The sequence below is a fragment of the Canis lupus genome, chromosome 5 (assembly GCF_048164855.1).
Source record: "Canis lupus baileyi chromosome 5, mCanLup2.hap1, whole genome shotgun sequence".
In the NCBI taxonomy this organism is placed as follows: Eukaryota; Metazoa; Chordata; class Mammalia; order Carnivora; family Canidae; genus Canis; species Canis lupus.
Window position 1 is genome coordinate 25,063,357 of NC_132842.1, and position 17,479 is coordinate 25,080,835.

The following is a 17,479-nucleotide window of genomic DNA, read 5'->3' on the forward strand; positions in this document are numbered from 1 at the left end:
GTTGTCTGTGTTCTTCTGAAATGGAGATAAACAGAAGCTGAAAGAGAAAAAATACATATATGTTTGTATACACATATAGATGCTGGTTTATATATATGATGAATGTTTACTGCTTTTTTTGTTGAAATGAAAGCCTCTAATTTTTATAAAATGTTTTTCAAATAATTTTAAATTGTATTCTTATTTTAGTCTGAGAAATTGGCTGCTGAATTATCTTACTTGATACATACTTTTGAATTAAGTTGTATAATATTGAAAATTTACCCTTTTTAATGTACTTTTCCATTTTCTCCTCATTTCAAGGCCTAGTTAATGACAAAGATTCCAAAGATTCTATGACAGAAGGAGAAAATCTTGAAGAGGATGAAGAAGAAGAAGAAGGAGGAGCTGAAACTGAAGAACAATCTGGAAATGAAAGTGAAGTAAATGAACCAGAAGAAGAGGTGATGACTTTTATTTATAGCCAATAGGTACATTTGTACAAGAGTATATTGATTATTTAAGCCAGACTTCCTTAATGTATAAAATAAAATCTCCTTAGTTTTTTTTATAGGAACTGTAACCAGTAGTGTATTTCTGTTAGAAAACCCATGGAATTAAGGTGTTTTTTGTTTGTTTGTTTTTATTTTTAAGAAAATCATAGTATTGATCAGAGGATCATAGGACATTTTTTTATTAGGACCATTTTGAAGAGTAGATTTTGCTGCTGCATTATTTAAACAGAATCTAATAAATTAAACATCCTTAGTAAATTTGTCACCGAAAAAGTGACTCATTTTCCTACAAATTTCTTATCTGAAGATTTGGGATGTATTTCCTCTTTTTCAAAAGTAAATGTCTATAATTTTGAAAGTTGTATCATTTTTAACCATTGCTTACTTTTCCATTTGCAGTTGTGAATATCCTACATGATTTATGTTTGTTTGCTAAGTATAGAAAAATAACAGTGTTCAATTGATGTTGGCCTGAGCCTCATCCAGAAGGAGAAGTGAAAAGATGTGGTTTAATAAATGAAGTTGGAAGAGTTTGCTTCTCCTCCTACCTAAGACCACTCTTTCCCACAGCTGTTCTCCAAGCATAGGGAGAACATTGTTAGAGAAGATAGGTTGATTAATAAGAGCAGTGTGAGATATTCAACTGCTTTCTTCAGCTGTGAAAGAAAAGGTCTAGAGTTCACTCTTCAGACAAGTTGTACTTTGTTTTCATCTTGGTCCTCACCTTGGTCCTTGGCTCCATATGGCCTGTTGAAGTTATTCCTAGCACCCAAATGAAAATATTTCCTCCTGAATATCAGCTGTGTAAATTTAAAGATAACTTTAAAGTAAATGTTCTGCTACAATTTAATATTTTGTAGCATTTACATAATTTAACAGTAAGTACAAGATTTATCATTGTAAATGCAAATAATATTTACATTACCATTTCTCATACCACCTACCTCTCATGAGGTAGGTGAGAAAATAAGGCACAGGTAAGTTAATTTGCTCAAAATCTCATAGTAGGAAGTGGTGAGCCAGTATCTGGACTCAGACAATGTGACTTGTGTGCTGCCCCTCCTGCTTTCCTCAGCCAGCGTTTGTGATCCATTCACTTCCTGATCCTACAGATTATTGTGTAAAATAGGGATTAGGATAGTGGAATTCTTGTTCAGCATTTCAATTTCAAAAGTTAATCCATTTTATTTTGCCTGGGTAATATAATAAAGGGTAAGGAGAAAAAAATGCATTTTAGCTTAGTGTAACTTAATTTTTGAATAGGAAGTATTTATTAAATGTTAAGAAATGATTACTTTTTTCAAGCAAATTTAAGAGCATCTCTTAAGAGCAAATTTGATTTTGAATCATAAACTTATGTTTTAAAAAGTCATTACATTTGAAATAAGTAAATGTATTTCTTACATTCCCAGAATATTTCCACTTCAGAAACAGTAAAAAAAACTTCAAATATCTATATAGTGAATTAATAAGACACTATTTGGACTGTGGGAATTGTTATGTATACCAAAAGAGTTATAACATTTAAATAATTCATTTTCTCTTGGATTATTTCTCATTCACTATTTCTCTTAACACAATGAAAAGAAGCTGAGTTTAGTGTAGACTTTTTTTTAAACTGAGAGTGAATTGTGTTGTTGAAAGTGGAAGAATAGGCAGATGGGTACAAACTGTGTGCTTTTTGTGTGTGTGTGTGTGTGCCCTTTTGAAAAATCACTCAAGTTCTGTCCAGTCTTCTGTTTGAAAAAGAAATTTGGCTGATAGAAGAAGAGCTGGGGACATTGGCAGGAGAGGATGGAGAGAAGTGGTGAGGGGGATCAGAATGTCTAGTTCCTCTGCTTAATAAGGAATGTGTCTTCGGGCAAGTCACTTAATTTATCCAAGCCTTAGTTTTTTCATGTATAAAAATGAAGACATGAAAGCTTATCCTACCTTCCTCAGAATTCAGTAGAGCAAACAAAATGAAGTATGTGAGAGCACCTTCCAAGCTGAGGTGCTTTATACAATGTAGCACTTTATAAATTTAGTGTCCTTGCTTTCAGCTGCTAACCATGTTAAATTTGAACTATTTATTGAGTTTCATTCCAGAGTTAGATGGGTATTAAAGAAATACTATGAGAAATATAGTCTCAAAATAGGGAAGAGAAAAAAAATAGGGAAGAGAAATAACACAAAAGGTTCAGGAAGCTCATTCCTTGTGCAATTCAAGGAAGAGTCTCTACAAAGGATCTTTGTATTATTAGATCAGTAGAAGATAGTGAATGGGTTTTCAGCTACTGGTGTGCATTAGTTTTCAGTTAAGGCTGCCAGCTGACTTTGCCCTGAGTTGTAGGCAGACTGCTGGAACTTGAGAATAATGAACGATTATACAGAAGTATTTGAATCTTAAGGCATGTAAAATATAGTAACCCTTTTCAAGATGTTTTAATTTTCCACTAATGTTAAATAATTTCAGGAGGGTTCTGATAATGATGATGATGAAGGCGAGGAGGAAGAGGAAGAGAATACTGATTACCTTACAGATTCCAATAAAGAGAACGAAACTGATGAAGAAAATACTGTATGTATGGCTGAAAACTGACTTTTGAAATCATGCAACATTCTCATTATTATTTTAGTTTTAGTCACTGAAGGTGTATTTCTTGTGATTATTGAAAAATACTCCTTTGGAAATTCATTTTCAGTTTGTTTTCCTAAGTACTTTACTATATTAATAAGTTTTTTTAGCATAATCATATTACATACTTTGCTTATTCATTCATTGAGTTATGTTGAACCAAGTTATCAGTACAAAAGACTCTGTTCTCCAAAACTTTATAGTTAAGATTTGTCTGGTTTCTTGTTTTGTTTTAATAAGGAGGTAATGATTAAGGGAGGTGGACTTAAGCATGTACCTTGTGTGGAAGATGAGGACTTCATTCAAGCTCTGGATAAAATGATGCTGGAAAATCTTCAGGTACAAATCGGTTACTCTACTCCTTAAGTGTCTTCTCACTATAGAATACTGCAGCATGTTCAGTTCTGGAGACAGGGGTCTCCGCATGTAAACATTTGCCTCTGCAGCAGCTTTTTCCTCATTTATACAGCTTGCAGCTGCCAGTACTTCTTGTATCCCACATCCCCATTTGCACATTTCTTTGATATACACTGCGGGAAAATAAATAGTAGTAGTAAATGTAAGACTTAGAACAGAGTAATTTCACTATACCAGTCTCTGCCTTTTCTCTCTGAAGTCCTATCTGTTTCTAAGACCTTTTTACTTCTAGTTTGTTTAGGATTCAAACTTTGCCAAAGATAAATATTTGGAGAAATTTAATATACCAAATTCTTAAGTTTGATTTAAAATTTGAACAACTTATTGTAAATATTTAGAGGAATATTGGTCATTCATTTGATGTTTAAAGAACTGTTGTTTAATATATTCTTGACAATACCCTGGATTTTATAAAAAGCTCCATCTTCGCAGTAATTTAGGTTAATTATATTTTTCATTAGTTAGAGGTCATATACCTTGGACTCTTTACTACCACCTTGTATATGGCTGTTGTTAAACCCATTAGTGACTCAAGGAAAGAGCTTCTTTTGGGGAAAGGGAATGAGGGCCCTATGCTGTAGGCTCATTGGAAAATAGGGAGGAAGTAAAAATACTAGATACAGAGACAAGGGACTTTTGAGGAGTTTTACTAGAAAGGGAGGAGAAAGGGGGAGGTAACGAGGTAAAAGAGGAGGGCTATTTTTAGGATGGAAGATATTATAGTCTTTCTGAGCTGATGGAGTAGTTCTTTAGGAAAGAAATACTGGATTTTACTTTCATGGATGCTACAGGGCCAGTAGCTATGATAAGGTACAAATTCATGTTTTAGGTATATTAGGCCAATTTGCTTCTTCCTACTTATTTTAAAGTTTCTTCATATATAAAAATATCATGAAGTCTTAAATTCATGTTACTTAGGAGCATAAGTTATCAAATAAGACATAATCATATTCCCTTTGGAGAGACAGATAAGCAGTTTATTCCCTTTGTAGGCTATATATATAGCCTACAAAATAACACAGGGTTCATAGCTGTACTATAGCAACAGATCCTATAAGCCAGTGATGCTGAGTGATGCAGCCAATCAGTGACCCAGGATTTTTTTGTTGATTGAAAAAAATTAGGTAAAATCATGCTGAAAATCACTGATAATCAAAGATAAGCAAATTAAGATGAGCCTTTTTATCAGATTATCAGATATTAAGATAATAATACCCATTGTGGTTAATATGGATAAACATCTACATTTGGAATATGTAAATTGGCCCAGCCTTTTAAGAAAAATTTAGTATGCCTGTCAAATGGGCATGCTATTTGATCTAAAAATTTACCTTACTAACTTTCTCTCAAATGCATGAAATTAAATATACTAAGATGTCATACTGTAATAGAAAAAAAAGTCTAGACTGTCACTAGAGGACCAACTATATAAGTGAGGCGAGCTATGTAATTAACTCTGTATATACAACTAGAAAGACACCCGTGACAGAATCAAAAAGAAGAAAAACGTGTGTAATATAGAACAGTATACATAGTTGCAGCTTATATTTATATTAGTAAGTAATTTATGAATCAAGTGATCTAACCTGATCTTTTCAGATTTTAAGTAAAAAGTCTTTATAAATCTTACAAACCTTGGAGAACTTCTGGCAAATTCTAATAAATTGGAGCTTAGAAATAAAACTTTACACCTTTATTACCTTTTTATTTGATGTGAAGTCTTTTGAAAATAGGGAGCCTATATCAAAAGACCATTTAAATTGTAGTAAAGCAATTTCAAAACCTTCATGGCCTTTCAGGATTACCTGCTTAGCTTTGAAGAATCATGCTCAGCTCTTTCCTCATTTGTATTCCATCAGCAAATATAGAAAATACATGCAGTTCCTGAAATGCACCATGCTGTTTCATGCCTTTGCTCTTGCACCTACCTGTTCTTCCCCTTCCTAAATTCCCTCCATATCCCCAAATTGCTCTGCTACCATCTACTTATTAGAAATCATATGAAGCCTTAAAGGCATTCTTAAGTCTCCCATTTTTATTCAGTCTTTTATGAAATCTCACATGTACCCACTCCCAACCAGACCTGTACCCCCAACCCAGGTTATATATATAACTTGGGTAAATTGTGATTAATTTATTTCTCTCTCTTACTTAAGTTATGAGCTCTGAGGGTAGAGACTATGTTTTTAGTATTAGTACCCCTAAGCGTAATGCACAGTAAGTCTTCAATAAAGGTTTGGTTAAATAATTGGTTGATAAATCCAGTGTAAATGTTAAAAACGGTATTAACAAAGCAAACAAATCTGAACATTAATAGATTTCATTCATTCTTAAATATTAATTGAGCACCTGTGGTATGTAGAACACTGCTAAGAACACCCCGGGAAGGGTGTCCAGTGCTGAACCCCACTAGCCTAGTGGAAGATTCTCACAGATGAGCAGACACTTATGACACAGGATAATTATGACGGAAGATGTGTGGTATGGGTATGCATTTCAGGAGCAAGTGAAGTTAGGAGAACCGACAGCATTGTGTTTGGGCTTGGGAGAGGCTGCAGAGATAAACAGGAGCCAGTCACATAGGCCTGCCAAGTCATATGTAAAGAGTTGGGAGCAGGGTGGGGTGGGGGACTCCATTTCAGCTACCTCTCAGAAAGATTACTTTGCCTCTAATAATTAGTGTGTTTTAAGAAATATGGCACTGAATGAATTGTTTGCAACTTGTATTTACATATACTGACGTGTACCTTAGAGTATATTTATATTTTTTCATTTCCGTTTTTAAGCAACGAAGTGGTGAATCTGTCAAAGTGCACCAACTTGATGTTGCTATTCCCTTGCATCTCAAAAGCCAGCTGAGGAAAGGGCCCCCACTTGGTGGTGGGGAGGGAGAAACAGAGTCTGCAGACACGATGCCGTTTGTCATGTTAACTAGAAAAGGCAATAAACAACAGGTAAGAGACTGTCCTCTCTACATTCACAATTGATTGTTCGCAAGTTTAAGTAGTAACTGTTTTGTAGGTTCTAAGTTTATCATTTGCCTATAAGAGGAAAGAGTTAGAAATATTTAAAGTATTCAGTGGTAGAAATAATTTTATTTATTATATGTATGGAAGACACATCTGACTTCTGTTGAATGGATACTTTTAAAGGAAAGGACATTTAAATTTTAAATTCTTATATATTAGAATATATAAATAATTTGACTTTCAGGAGGAAGGTTTCATAAGTAAGCTCAGGGTAGAAAAGGAAAGGAAGATGATGACAGATACAGCTCAAGAAAATCTTCATTTGTTAAGATTTCTCTTGAAAATCGTTTTTTGGGGGCACCGGGTGGCTCAGTTAAGTGTCTGCCTTTGGCTCAAGTTGTAATCCCAGGGTGCTGGGATTGAGCCCCATGTCAGGTTCCCTACTCAGCAGGGAGCCTGCTTCTTCCTCTCCCTCTGCCCTCCTGACCCTACTTGTGCTCGTTCTCTCTCTCTCAAATAAATACCATCTTAAAAAAAAAAAAAGAAAATCATTGTTTTTTTACCTTTGATCCTTTTCCATTCTCCTTATACTGCTTCCCCTATCTTTCCTTATCTTATAGACGCTCCTCAAAATCATTTCCCTGACTGCTAGTTGTTACTTTAGAGATTTATATACTCATTCCTCAAACACTTACTGATTATTGAGCATCTACTACTGCCAAAAATACCAGCTGCTGAGGCTATGGGGATAGATAAGATAAAGTCCTGTCCTTGTGAACTCACATCCTGCCAAGGGTGATAGACAAATGTATTTGCAGAATGCAACGTGCTATGAAGAAAAAAAAAAAAGCCCAATTCTCAGACACAGCTCTAGGATATATCCCCCATCACCAGTTCTATAAAAGTTTTCCCACATTAACATTATGCCTCCTAGCATTGATGGGATCTTGTGATAATCGGCAACATTTTTTTATTCAGCTTTTAGTGGTATGTAAAATAATGGAGCATCTTAAAATTAAGGGAATGTTAGATTCTATGAAATATGGTGGCTACCACAACTTAGAGACAAGCTGTATTCTTTCAGTTAGTCCTGTAACAGGTAATTTGATGTTCACTGTATGCACCAGGCACTGTCCCAGGTGCAGAATGTACAGCAGTTACCAGAGTCCCTCCTCTGGAGGTGGTGAGGGGAGACTTTTCATTCCAGTGCTGAGAGGCAGACAGTGAAGAAATATATAATGTTGGGCAGCCCAGGTGGCTCAGCAGTTTAGTGCCGCCTTCAGCCCAGGGTGTGATCCTAGAGACCCAGGATCGAGTCCCACGTCGGGCTCCCTGCATGGAGTGGAACCTGCTTCTCCCTCTGCCTGTGTCTCTGCCTCTCTCTCTCTCTCTCTCTGTCTCTCAGGAATAAATAAATAAAATCTTAAAAAAAAAAAAAAAAAGAAATACATAATGTCAGGAGACATGGGGAAAATGCTATGAAGGAAAATAAAGTAAAATAGAGGCTAGAGAGAGACTGGGGTGTGGAGAGAGGGGTGCTGAAGGTGATGGTCTACAAGACCTCTAATGAGAGAACATCTGTGATGGAAAGGATAGTTGTTCCTCTCCACTAGTACAGCCACGAAGAGATGACGCCCAAATTAATTTTTATCTTTGCTTTTGTCAAGTAACCTCTCCTATACTCAGAGGTTCAGAGTTGTTCAGGATACCATTATTTTGCTATATTGCAAGTAAATCTTGAGGTGCAAAACTGTACACCACTTAGAATCCTGGCAAGGAGGGCCAGGGAAGGCTTCACATCACATTGTATGTCAGTAGTTCACTTTGGCTTAGTCTTGGTGCACTGCTGTGTCTTTCAGAAACTGCCTTCATAATTCTTTTCCCGTCATGGCCCCTCCATCCCTGTTGCTGGGGTTATTGCTTTTTTAGGAGAGCTCTGTCCTCATCCACCCTTAGGCCAAGTTTGAGCTCTGGCATTTCCCCCGTACCCCCATCCTCTACTCAGCCCCTAGGAAAATAAGGGGGTGTTTTGACCAAGATCCTACACTTGGTCTTGAACCAAGATCTTTGCAAAACTGCTCTCCTCAGAGCACCTGAAACTGCCAGTTCATCACGGTTCGCAGGATTCTCAAAGCCCAGAGTTTGTTTTCTTTTTTAGGGATTACTTCATTCTCTGAGCTTCACTTTTTTATTTCATCATTACATTTTAGGTCTGCTTCATTCTCTGTTTTCTTTAAAAGCTCTTAGCTCCTCCCCTGTGCCCCATACCAGATTTTTTTTTTAAAGATTTTATTTGTTTATTCATAAAAGACACAGAGAAGCAGAAACATAAGCTGAGGGAGAAGCAGGTTCCCTGTGAGGAGCCTGATGCGGGATTGTGACCTGAGTCAAAGGAGACTCTCAACCACTGAGCCACCCAGGTGTCCCCCCATACCAGATTTTCTGAGCACAAAAGAGTTTTTTTCCATTGTGAAGGGCAGTACATGGCAACTTCAGTTAGATACGTCTGGTTCCCATTTCAGTTCTGCTGAATGTTTGTATCACTGGCAAACATCTTGTGAACCACTTTTCTTTATTTTTATTTATTTGAGAGACAGTATGAGCACAAAAGTTAAATAATCTGTTTTCTTCATTTGTCCTTCCCTTTTGTGAGGCACATGTGAAAATTCATTTTAACTTTGTCAAGTCATAGCCAGTTTGACCTTTTTAGAACATGTAGGCATAAATTAAACCATAGCCTGTCCTGAGAAACTTCTGCGCTTTGAAAGGTAAGTTCATTTCAGCAGTCTTAAATTCTAAATTGCATTGATCAAAGTAAAAATATGTGTTCATTTTTTAGAAGGAATATTTTTGGCGTATATATTCTGTATAACCCATATAACTTTATACAAAACGAGGAATGGAAATTCATATTTCTTAAAATATGAAAGTTTAATTTTTAAGGAAACATTTTCATTGAACTTTATTAAAAATATTAAACATGAAATGAGAGCTCAGAGTACTTGGTTATTAAGTACATTTTCAACTCATAAAGTTTATTTGGAATTTTGGAAAGTGTTCAATTTTAGGAACATTATTTGAAGAAACATCACTGGTATTTTGTGGTCTGAAAAAGAAAGTTATTTTGTTCAGATTTTTATTTCTTTATTTAACTTTTGGGTGTTGGCCCTTCTGGTGCAACAGTTTTTCTAGAAATGTGAAATCTTTTGCCTTATAGGAATCTTTAGTTCTTAGGTGAATGATCTCTTTGTGCACCAGATTTGTGCTCAGAAAGAACTTTCTTCTGTAGTTATTAGGAAAATAAAAATTTGTACTAAGGAAATGAGTAGTTGAAAAGAGGATAATGCTATTTATATTTTATTTTTCTAGATTTAAATATTTATGAACTAGAATAATGAATTTAAAAAATATTTTGATCATTAAAACAAGTTTTAATGTAATAGAACTATTATATCATATTTTAATGAGCTTTTTTGATTGCTTTAAACAAATATATAGTATATTTATTATAGCTTAATACTCGTAAACAACTCAACTTTTTTGCAATAAATATTTATAAGGAATCATTTGTTTTATATATCTTTTGACTGGAGCAATTTATACTTGGGATTGTGAGTGTGCATGTGTGTGTATGTTTCAATTTCAGCTACAGTTATGAAGTAGCTTTAAAATACAACCTAGGGCAGCCCCGGTGGCTCAGCAGTTTAGCACCGCCCTCAGTCCAGGGTGTGATCCCGGAGACCTGGGACTGAGTCCCACGTCGGGCTCCCTGCAGGGAGCCCGCCTCTCCCTCTGCCTGTGTCTCTGCCTCTCTCTCTGTGTGTGTCTCTATGAATAAATAAATAAAATCTTAAAAAAAAAAATACAACATAAATCAGATCCTGGGTGGGCTCAGTGGTTTGGCGCCTGCCTTCGGCCCAGGGTGCTATCCTGGAGACCTGGGATTGAGTCCCACATCGGGCTCCTTGCATGGAGCCTGCTTCTCCCTCTGCCTGTGTCTCTACCTCTCTCTCTCTCTCTCTCTGTCTGTCTGTCTCTATCTCTCATGAATAAATAAAATAAAATCTTTAGAAAATAAAATAAAATATAAGCTAAATCACCTTCATTGGATGCCCTGATTTTTTTCCATTGTGAAGGGCAGTACATGGCAACTTCAGTTAGATACGTCTTGGTTTCCATTCCAATTTAGCTGCTGAATGTTTGTATCACTGGCAAACATCTTGTGAACCACTTTTCTTATCTTTATTTTTATTTATTTGAGAGACAGTATGAGCACATCTATGACTAGTTTTCCAAATTAGTAATTTCTATTTCTGTAACCTTTAAGCAATTCCACTTCTACGTATCTATACTATAGACTATACTTCCGCAAATATATAAAGATATTTATAGGAATGTTTACAGCAGCAGTTGGGGATGGCCAGGAATATGGGTAGGTGGGGTAGGGGAAAGATACCTTTGGACTTTAATGCATTTTGTATTACTTGAATAAATTATTAAAAAAAGAATCACTGCCAAATTCTAAGTCATTTTCTGTCCCTAGTACCAAATAGATGCTTTATTTGAGATGATAAGGGTAAAGAGAGGTGAAAATTTGAGTTCCTCAAGGTAAGTTAGACTCCAATATTAAAATGCTCTTACTTATTCAGCTAGCTGGTTTTCCTGAGAAGCTTTACAAACTGGTTTTAAATGTATATACAAACACAGAAAGAGTGACATATTACTGTTTCACAAAATACTCAAGGCAAAGCAGCCCAATAAGAAAGGCAGACATAATTTCTTGATCACCATGAAATCACAAGCTGCAATTCTAAGATGTTTCTATCTGTCACCACATTAACACAAAGAAAAGAGGGTGGGCCGTCACCCCCCCCCCCTTACTGGGTTCCTGATAATATTTGAACTGTCCTTCATAATTCAGTACTGATGAGATTAATAATTATGGTACTTATCACACTAATGAAGTAGTATAAAACATTATAAAAGAAATTTCATAATGATTTGATCAAAAATGTGAAAAATATAGGTTTCTATTTATTTATAAGACTGATCTGATACAAGTTTTACAAAGGAAAATATTCTCGAGTACTTAAAAAGGATATAAAAGAGATAGTAATAGATACAGAGAGCACAGGACACAAATTTCCTGATGCCACCCTTACCAAGTGCCTTTACTGTAAAGCTGCCAAAACATTTTTTTAAAAAAGTTACAACTTTATAGCAAATTAGATGACAAAAAAATTGAAGCCACTCAAACTAGATTTTCTGGAGTAATAATTGTTATAAATGTGATTTATTTATATATTTTTAAATATTTTCTTTATTCATGAGAGACAGAAAAAGAGGCAGAGACACAAGCAGAGAAAGAAGCAGACTCCATGCAAGGAGCCCGATGTGGGACTTGATTCCGGGACTCCAGGATCATGCCTTGGGCCAAAGCCAGTGAGCTACCCGGGCTGCCCTCGGTTGATTTGTGTTTTTAATACTGAATATGAACTTAATGCAGTTTGACAGTGTTTTTAAGAGCCTTAAAGAGTTGATAAATGACTCTTGAAACCTAACAGGTATTTTGTATTTCACTGAGACAGTACTCCGCATTGCCAGATTTCTTACTTATAGTAAAAATAAAATAATTGTGATAATAGTAACAGCTAAAACATATTGAATTACTAGTGTAAAAAAAAAATACTAGTGTATTTCAGACATTGTTCTTTTATGTGCAATTCTATATTTAAAACTAATGTGTATTAATTTATGTAGCTCTGTTTATTGATTTATACTGGTAGGTTAAATTTTATTTAGAATCTTTGTGTTAGATGTCTGGTAATCCGATTTCATAATTGTATTCTGTTACGGGAAGATTAGAAAATTGCTTCAAGTCATCATTCTAGAAATGATTCTTATAGTTGTGGTCTTTCTAGAATTTGACATCTCTGTCTCTGCTGTCAATAATCTGGCCCACCCTGTTTGCAGTGTCTAATTCAGATTTTATCTACCAATAGTTTATAGCACCTGGATTTGAAAAAGCAGGCGCAACAGAATGCTTTCCTCATGAATAGTGCTGAAAATTAAAAATTTCATTTTGAATTAATGTGACCAATCAGTAATTCTCCTTAAGAAGAGTAAATTTATTACTTTTTATTTCTTTTATTTTTCTTTCACATAATTAGGTAACATGTAAAGAGTGGCAGAAAATTCATTTTGACTGAACTTTTCCACTAACTTACTTTCTGTGTGTCTTCCTGATTGTGAAAAATAAAAGGTTTATTAGAATGATGGCCATTTTATTTGAACTTTGTTTCAGTAGTTTTTGTTAGTAAAAATAAGACACAGTTGGGGCAAGTGCCATCTGAGACAGACACATTCCTGATGCAGACTATATTACACAGGCCTCAAAACATATACAGAAGTAGTCAGCGTTTTAGTTTTTACTTGGTGATGTCAGTCATATTCTGCTAAGAAGATAATGTTTTTAGTTGACTGGTGATTTTTATTTTGCTGCAGTTTTAGTTTCAGCTGTATAGTTAACTACTGAGGGTAGCTATTATTCTGAACTTTGTTATTTTGAGGCATTATTAATAGGTAATATTTGTGGAGAACCTACTGTGTGCTAGTCACTGTACTGTACATATGTCTCAGTCTCACAGCAACCCTAAAAGGTAGTGTTCATATCCTCATTTTATAGCTGAGAGAAAGTACACTCTTAAGTGCTTTGCTAAATTGTAGTAATAAATAGTAGGGCTGAGCTGTGAACCCCATCTGTCTGACCACAAAAATCCATGGTCTTCTTTACAGCAGTGCCTGGCAAGTGTACATTTCATGAAAGCCCTGATTGTAATGTGGAACTGAAAGGAAGTTTGAGGGAGGGGCAGGAAAACACAGAATTCATAATTGTGGGTGAAGGAAAAATGGACCATCGTCAAACCATATACAGTAGAATTTAGAAATAACCCACAACTTGCAGTTTCTAAAGGAGATGTAGTTAAGAGGGTGTGGAGGATTTTTCTTTTCTTTAAAGATTTTTATTTACTTATTTTAGAGAGAGCACAGGGTGAGAGTAAGATGGAGAAGCAGACTCCTTACTGAGCAGGGATCCCCATGTGGGGCTTAATCCCAGGACCCCGGGATCATGACCTGAGTCAAAGGCAGATGCTTGACTGAGCCACCCAGGTGCCCCTAGGCGCTTTTTTAAAAAATTGGAATGTAGTTGACCTGCAGGAGTACTTTTTTTTTTTTTAAAGAAGATTTTATTTGTCTAATCATGTGAGACACAGAGGCAGAGACATAGGCAGAGGAAGATGCAGACCCCCTGCAGGGAGCCCGAGATCATGACCTGAGCCGAAGGTAGACACTCAATAGCTGAGCCATCCAGGCATCCTGAGGAAGTACTTTTTAAAAGGTTATGTTCAGGGTCGTAAGAACAAGGAAAGGTAATCCCACTGTTATAGAGAGATTTTTTGGGGGGGAGAACAACTTATTTTTGCTTTTTTCAATAAGGAAGATTTCAATCTGGAAAGGTAAGTTTAAGATTGGGTAAAATTAGTGCCAAAAGGGATAATTTATCTACTTTAAATGAGTCCCAGTCTTTAGGCAAAAACAAGTTATATCCTCAAAGACTGAAATAACTTCTATGTGTTATTGTAGAGCAGTTGTCGTTAAACTTCGAAAGTCTTTCAGAATGAGACAGTAGTCAAAAGATGCATAATGGGCAAATAATTTCCTTGTTCAAAGAGCAAGGGAAAAAAAGTACGTTCTGGAGACAATACAATCCAATAAACTTGATGTCAACTTTTAGCATAATTCTAGATTAAATTTTAAAAAATGATTTTAGTCATGAGGAAAATGAAGATTAAAACCAAAATGAAAATACCACTCTTTACTCACTAGAATGGCTAAAATTATAAAGACTGGCCATACCAAGTGTTGACAAGGGTGTAGAGGAACCGGGACTCTCATTCACTAGTGAGTGTAAAATGATGCAACTACTTTGGAAAACATTTTTGTAGTTTCTTAAAAAGTAAAATACACCACAGGGCGCTGGGCTGGCTCAGTAGAGCATGTGACTCTTGATTTCGGAGCCATGAGTTCAAGCCTCATTGTGAGTATAGAGTTTACTTTAAAAAAATAAAAAAAGTAAAATGCACCAGCCATTCCCAGCTTTTCATTATTAGCATTTTGCATTTAAGAGAATTGGAGACCTATGTCCACACAAACATAAGTTTAATAACCCAAAAGAGAAACCCCAAGTGAGTAAATAAGCAAATTGTAGTGCATTCATACAAGTATATTCTACAATAAAAACGAACAAACTGTTCATGCATACAGCAACATAGATGCATCTCAGAACCATTGTGGGAAGTAAAAGAAGCTGGACAAAATAATGTGTTGTATGATTGAATCTACATAAAATTTTAGGAAGTTCAAACTAATCAGTAGTGATAGAAATGAGGTCAGCAGTTGCTTGGGGGTAGGGCAGGGGAAGAGATGGGTTACAGAGGAACAGAGGAGCCTCTTGAAGCAATGGACATGCTCATTATCTTGATAGCAGTGAGGTTTTCTTGATTGTATGTGTATGTGTTTTTTTCTTTAAAAGATGGTTTTGAGCTCATAAATAGAAAGGGTAGTTGCAAGGAATCTGTACTTGACCAGTAAGAGCACATTAAGTCAGACTCATCTCATTGGGAAGAGTGAGTGAGGTCTGCTAGGCTGGTAGCCAAATTGACTACCTCAAATATATTTTTATTTTGATACAGGAAATAGTTATCTACTGTAATAAAAAATGAAATGCAGTTAGTTTGGTTTGTAGATGTTTCACACCCACACTTAAGATTTTTCACCTTAGTGTATCTGGCCTGGTGCATTTAATGTTCTGGGAATTACATTTTAAGAGGACTTAATAAAAAGTGCATCATATTAAAGAGACTACCAAAAGAGGACATTTGAGATAATGTGAAGAATCAGATTGTTCAATTAGATTCAGATGAATCAGAGACTTACATAGTATTAAGCTTTACTAATCATTTCAAGGATGCAAGCATTCAAAATGGCATAGATCAATCAGAGAGAGTTCTGGGATCTTGACCACAGGTCTCTGTGTCCTTATGTTCTTAGATGATACTGTCTTTATTGACTAACAGGAAAGATATTATTTTTCTAAACTTGTTTAATTCTACTTAGCATTTTATTTGAAATCTTTTTTTCTTCGATTTTCTCAAGCCATTTGTGATTTCCTTGTTATTTTTTCTCAGTTTAAGATCCTTAATGTACCCATGTCTTCCCAACTTGCTGCAAATCACTGGAACCAGCAACAGGCAGAACAAGAAGAGAGGATGAGGATGAAAAAACTCACACTAGATATCAATGAACGGCAAGAGCAAGAAGATTATCAAGGTATGCAATCATTTATAGGACAGAAGTGGAAAATTTGGATGTCTTTTGGGCTTTTTAAATATAGAATACCAGAGTTCTTACCCTCCCCCTCCTTTTCACAACATCTTTGTAAATATTGAGCCTAAGAAATTGTTTTTATATTCCATTCTGTTTTCATTTTTTCCCACTTACAAAATAACAGTAATATAATTTTCATCCTATTTTGCTAACTCCATAATTCAGTTAGATTCTGTGCTGTTATAGTTATGTTTGTAACTAAGATAATCATTTTTAATTGTCTCATGTTTCCAGTCATCTGTGAGCAAATTAATTCAACACATATTATTATCTCATTTTGTCTATTTGGGAATCTTGTCTCGAGGACTGCTTCTTCAAATTTGAGGGTGTACTCAGATTAAGATTCTAGTTTTGCGCAGATATACCCTACACTCTTCAATTAACTGTAACCTTATGTATAGAGTCCATGAACCTCATAAACCAGCCTCTTGACATTTCTGTGGCGCCCAGATTTTAGAGCCATTAACATGGTTGTTTATATAGCACTGTACTGACAAACTGCTTTTTGTGCAAGAGACATTGTTAAGTAAATAAACATTAGGTTTTCTTTCTTTGAATCTCTCTTGTAGAGTCTCTTCTGGTTGATATCAACATTTTTAACAATCAGTAATAGCCAATGGTGTAAGTGCTTACTATGGGCTGGACACTGTCTTACGTATTTTTTACAAAGCACTTAACCCTCACCACAATTCCAGGAGATAAGTGCTTATTATTACCCCCATTTGGCATTTAGGGAAATGAACCGGAAGTCCTGTAGCTAATAAGCTAATAAGTGGCAGATCTGGGATTTGAACCAATATTGTCTGGCTCCAGATGTGTTTGTAGCTATTGAACCAGACTGCTTCTCATGCTGTTTTACTGCCTCACAAGACACTTACATAGTGGCCAAATTGACATTGGATATTAAATGCTTCCAGAGCATGTCTCCTCCCTGATGTACTCTTTCAGAACTTCTTAATCATTGTAGTCTGTGTAATGGTGGTTTTTCTTTAATCACTTACCTGACAGAACTAAAAGACTTCATCTCCTTAGGGGTTTATTTGCTTCACAGAGGGGAATGCATTTATGAGAGTTAACCACCTTTTCTGTTTTGCTCTTGCTTACAGAAATGCTGCAGTCTCTTGCCCAGCGCCCAGCTCCAGCAAACACCAATCGGGAGCGGCGCCCTCGTTACCAACATCCAAAGGGAGCACCTAATGCGGATCTAATCTTTAAGACTGGTGGGAGGTAGGACCATCTCTCTCTCTCCTTTTTCTTCCTTTAGCTACTTATTTTTCACGAGGTATGAATAAATTGGATAGTTCTGGATTATACTTACTGATAAAGGCCTAATTAGCAAAATAGAAAAGTCTTTGAGTTGTAAGTATTTGAGAAAAAGAAAAAATTATAAAATAATTACAGTTGTTTTTTAATTTCAGCCCCATTGATTTTGGCTTTCACTCTCTGAGTGGACTTCTTTGGATTCTTTACTTTTCTCTTTTGCATTCACAGAGATGACTAGTTATAGATGACACTTTTGTGTTAGAATTTTTCAA

The 17,479-nt window shown here is 35.6% G+C and overlaps 1 protein-coding gene across 1 annotated transcript in view; it reads left to right on the top strand.

The window, feature by feature from the left end:
- Window positions 1-17,175, top strand: part of UPF2 (UPF2 regulator of nonsense mediated mRNA decay) — a 94,643-nt gene extending 77,468 nt beyond the window's left edge. Inside the window, exons 16-21 of the mRNA XM_072825835.1 lie at window positions 304-443; window positions 2,950-3,054; window positions 3,352-3,450; window positions 6,315-6,482; window positions 15,746-15,887; window positions 17,051-17,175. Coding sequence (XP_072681936.1) covers window positions 304-443; window positions 2,950-3,054; window positions 3,352-3,450; window positions 6,315-6,482; window positions 15,746-15,887; window positions 17,051-17,175 — 779 coding nt within the window. The remainder of the gene's footprint in view (window positions 1-303; window positions 444-2,949; window positions 3,055-3,351; window positions 3,451-6,314; window positions 6,483-15,745; window positions 15,888-17,050) is intronic.
- The last annotated feature ends 304 nt before the right edge of the window (window positions 17,176-17,479 follow it).